This window comes from Geotrypetes seraphini, chromosome 3, assembly GCF_902459505.1.
Source record: "Geotrypetes seraphini chromosome 3, aGeoSer1.1, whole genome shotgun sequence".
In the NCBI taxonomy this organism is placed as follows: Eukaryota; Metazoa; Chordata; class Amphibia; order Gymnophiona; family Dermophiidae; genus Geotrypetes; species Geotrypetes seraphini.
In genome coordinates, this window is record NC_047086.1 from 2,415,960 (window position 1) to 2,420,603 (window position 4,644).

Sequence of the window (4,644 nt, forward strand, 5' to 3'; positions counted from 1 at the left end):
GCTTAGATAATCTTGATAGGCGGTATATAAAATCCTAATAAACTTGAAACTTGACAAGCGAGATCGCCTTCTGCTTTCACCAATGCTGGTTTAATTAGATACAACAAAGCCATAGCCGCCTCTTCCCCTTGGAACAAAACAGGCAGCAGCTGGTCATTTCTTATGCTTGTGCAGAACTCCTACAAAAGACAATCAAGTCCACAGCACCTTTGCTTCAAAACTCATCATCAAGATTACTGTTACAAAGAGATCTCTTACCCATATGAAGATCAAATCACATCTTACACCTCAAGTCAAGTAGACTTCCAAATTTTAGGTAGCATTGTTCAAGCCAATCCCATTCTTTAGTGCAACGGCAGAATCTTTGACATGTGTCAAAATTTTTTATTTTTTTTAACCACACTTGGTCATCTGAAACTGTTTCCCACCATTACATAAGAAATCCCTCAAATATGTAGCCAGAAAATTGTCTGTTCTGGGTTGATTCCAAACACTTAGGATATATAAAAGGAAAATAAAAGCTCAAAACTAGGTAAGTGAACAAAAAAGCAGCTACAGTTAAGGTCAAAAATGGAGGTAGAACGAACACATAAGACTTCTTGTAGGATTAAAAAACTCATACACCACCCGTGGGAAAGTCATTATTCTCCCATCGACTGGCAGATCTTTGACCAGGGCTGTGGAGTCAGTAAAGAATGTACCAACTTCAAAACAAACAAGTTATATTAATATATCCATTCTGGATATTAAAAAAGGGGAAATGTTGTAATTACCAGTACTTTAGGCTTTAAACATTTTGTTTTGGAGCTAATAGCAGTAGAAATTTAAGTCCCAGCCAGAGGAGCCCCAGTACCAACTCCACAGCCTTGTCGGAGGACAGCAGCCAAACTAACCTCTTCAATAAGGGTCACTATACCTGGACAAAGCAAAGCTTCACTTTTAAAAAGAACATCTCTAAAGAGGTCAAAATTGAAAGTGCTGACTGCAGACAGACAAATAGGAATATCTTATCTAGTAACCTAAAGCTTAAGGAAACAGCTTGCACTTCATTAAGGAAGTGGCAGCAGTGTATTCCACATTACTTAACACCTGACTGAATAGCGAGCTCTTAGGAAAAAAAAAAAACCACACCTATTTGGGATTAAAGCAACACATTTAACATTTAGCAACTAGCTAAAGCCAGTAGTATTCGCTATTGTCCAAGTTTTAGATGTTCAGGTTGAGTGAAGTCTCTGCAATCATGCAAAATGTCGCTGAAAAAAGTACAATAAACCAAAGCTAGTTAGAATTGGTGCAGCATGGAGTTTATACATTTTGCATGATGTTCAAAAAGGTCTTTTACAGCTGGTTATGTACTATCCAGTGTTCATTAAGTATGGTTGCGAGGTTTGCTCAGCAACAGAACTACTTCTGAACTGAAAAGCAATTTAAACGGCTAAAGCGTGGGTGATTCAACTAGGCTGGAGCTGCTCTCCAACCTAATTTGGTTTTAGCAATTGACCCATTATATGTTTTTTGTTTATTTTAAACGAGATAACAGCTTCCCTTAACTACAAGGAGCATAAACCAAGGTAATAGCACCTAGCATAACGACAGGGCTAATGATCTTACTAAGCAAGTTGCCAAATTCTGCCCTCCACCCACTGTATTACAGATGAGACCCAGAAGAGAGGGTTAGGAGCTTGCCAGGGAGATTTTAAAGATAAAGTTAAGATGTAGCAGTTCTAGTGGAACATCCATAGAAGACCACACACCAAGCATACATTTTATTCACATTTATTTTTCGCTTTTAGTGTGCTCACAGAAAATTAGAACACCTTAAGCAGGAGTTTAATAGCAATTTTGTAAGCAAAGTCACATTCCATCTCTAAGTCAAATCAGTGAAAGCTTCTCCAGTATTTACAAAAAAACAGGATAGACAAGATGCTACACAAAAACCCACTGCGTTAGCAAGAGAGTTTTCCTTAATTCTTAAGAGACAACTGGAAAAGAAAGCAGTGCCCATTGTAATCAGACATAGCACAGTAGAAACAGTAACCATTCCACTTTAAAACTTGATTTGTAAAAGTCCCAAGATGATTGCGGTTGTACAAAAAAAGAGCAGGTTGGAAGAGTTTGTAACTTCCATGTGCTTCCGTATATCAAGATTGGTTTTATACAATAGTCACAGTTAAAAACACCCTGCTGGTAATACATAATTATACTTTATTAAGGTCAGAAACCAGCAATAAACAAGAAAAGCCTATACAACTTGATTTTCTACTAATCACCAACTGGTACAACTAACATGAGATAAGTGAAGAGTTCCTATGGTTTAAATGAATTACTACAACTATCACCATCCTCATCCGCCTTATTCTGGGCACGAGTTCTTTTCACCTTCTGCAAAACGTGTAGTGTTGAAAACACCCTCAGCGATTCCCAAAAATCCCCTTCAGTTTACAAAATCTGCAAAAGACATTAATACTGATGTGAAAAGGCAACAAGGCAGAGAGGGATGTCGAAGTCTCTGCTCCGCTGGTTGGAATGGCAGGAAATGATTGGGGGGGGGGGAAGAGACAAAAAAAGGGTTCGATCAATCCTGGTTGTAGACAAAGTTCTCCAAAACCAGTCGCTGGCACCAGTCCAAGAAGAAGGGGGGGGGGGGAGAAGAGTCCTTTACTCTGCCGAGTCGGCGGCTGCCACGTCCGCGCTACATGCGGCGGGGGGGGCCTCGGCTGGCTCCTCGGCCTGGCTGGGGGGGGCCTCGGCGGTCTCTTCCGCCGGCTTCTCCTCCGCCTGCTGCGGCTGCGGCTGCTCCTCCTCGGCCGCTTTCTCCGTCACTTCCGGGGCTTCGGCTTCCTTGGGCTCCTCCGCGGGGGCCTCGGCTTTGGGCTCCTCGGGGGCGGCGGCCGCCGCTTCCTCCTGGCTCCCTTCCGCGGGGGCGGGGGCCGCCTCGGGCTCCGCCCCCTCCGTCTCTTTCTTGTTCTTTTTGAAGGAGAAGCCGCTCAGCTTGAAGGACTTCTTGAACGAGAAGCGCTTCTTCTTCTTCTTCGGGGTCTCGTTGCTGCTCGAAGGGGTGGCGGCGGGGGTCTCGTCGCCTTCGGCGGGGGAGCCGGGCTCGGCGCCGCCGCTGCTGCCCCCGTCGGCCGCGGGCTCCGCCGCTGCTGCCGCCGCCTCCTCCTCCTCTTCCTTGGCGCTCTCGTCGGCCGGGGCGCTGCCGTTCGCTTGCACTTCGTCCTCGGCAGCGGCGGGAGACGCGTCGCCGTTCGCCTTCACGTGCCCGTTTTCCTAGGAGCAAAGCAGAGAAGCTTAGTCGGGGACCAGTGCAATGCCGCCGCTGTCCGGCAGAGGGCGCTGCGGCTCCACCGGGCGCCAGACAAAAGGGGTGGCCGGGTGGAGCCGCCACACCCGGGATGCCGGCGCAGGAGACAAAGAGGCGAGCGGCGCCCTCTCCCCATCCCTCCCCTCCCCCCACGCGATGCACGAGCCATCTGCCGCCCGGTGCAAGGAGCCTCGTGCGTGCATGCATGCATGCAGAAGCGTCCGTGCAACGCTGCCTACCTGGCCGTTGGCTTTGGAGGGCGACGCGGCGCTCGCCACTTCTCCCGCGGCTTTCTCGGGCGGGGCCGTCTCGCCCTTCACTGCGCTCTTGGAGAACTGGGCGCCCATGGCGAAGGCGGCGGCGGGAGGACGAGGAAAGCCGGACGAGCAGACGGAGCCGAAGGGAGCCGCTGAGCCTGGCGCGCCTGCTGCACACTCTGCTCGCCGCGCGCTCCTCACTGCCCCGCGCCCCGCTCCGCCACGCCCACCCCGCGCCGCGCGGCCAATGGCGAGGCGGGGGCGGCGCCGGCGCCCGGCTGCAGCCGATGCCCGCTCATGCATATTCATGAGGCCGAACGGCCGCCTCGCTCGCCCGCGCTTCCGTCGTCGGAGAGCAGCGCCGCGTGCGCTCAAAGGGGCTCCCCTCCCCCTCCCCCTCCTGTGACGTCGCCATGGCGACTGCGGCCGGCCGAGCCAGACCCCACCTGTTGCCCCGCCAGCACCTCCGTCCCCCACTCGCTTCATTGGCCGCCTCAGAGACCCCTGACTTGGTCACTTCATCCCCCCCCCCGGGAGACGCTCTCCTTTTCCCATGAAATTTCTAAGTCTAAGTAGAGAGACAGAACCCCCCCCCCCCCCATTCCTTCTGACAGGATCATCCATTCCACCGTTTCTTTTGCTCTTTTCTGTTCAGATAACGAACCTCTTTCACTAAGAACATAAGAAACCTTTGGTCCATCTAGTCCGCTGAGCCGCACACGCGGAGGCCAAGCCGTTTCCCTCAAGGCTGACCTGCTTCCAAAGCCTTCCATCCGCGTTGGCCAAAGGGGGGTCCCCGGGGGAGTCCCCAAATCCCCGTTCCCGCGCTGACCTCTAATTCTAAGGTCTGTCAATTTTTCTCTGGTCACCCAGTCAAAGAAATGGATCCGATTTGTCTGGCAAGACCAACCTCCAGTGAATCCAGAAACTCTCTTTCAAAAGCGTCTCCACACAAGTCAGACTTTGCAGCCTGTAATTCCCCACTTTTGTGGAGAGGGACCACATCCGCCCAACTCTAGACATTCATTGAAAAGGTCGGTCAACAGAGCCACCAGAACCCTCTGATCTACACCATCCGGCCCC

The 4,644-nt window shown here is 50.6% G+C and overlaps 1 protein-coding gene across 1 annotated transcript; it reads right to left on the reverse strand.

Annotated features, from left to right (window-relative positions):
* Nucleotides 1-1,760: 1,760 nt before the first annotated feature.
* On the reverse strand, nt 1,761-3,773 carry MARCKS (myristoylated alanine rich protein kinase C substrate). The gene is made up of 2 exons (XM_033939626.1): nt 3,544-3,773; nt 1,761-3,270 (listed from the first exon to the last, which is right to left on the reverse strand). The coding sequence occupies exons 1-2, from the start codon at nt 3,649-3,651 to the stop codon at nt 2,659-2,661; spliced, it is 720 nt and encodes a 239-aa protein (XP_033795517.1). The 5' UTR covers nt 3,652-3,773; the 3' UTR covers nt 1,761-2,658.
* Nucleotides 3,774-4,644: the final 871 nt, after the last annotated feature.

Coding starts and splice junctions, on each gene's coding strand:
- MARCKS (XM_033939626.1), bottom strand. CDS start 3,651: ATGGGCGCCCAGTTCTCCAAGAGCGCAGTGAAGGGCGAGACGGCCCCG. Junction 3,271..3,543: donor CCTCCAAAGCCAACGGCCAG/GTAGGCAGCGTT, acceptor CTTTGCTCCTAG/GAAAACGGGCACGTGAAGGC.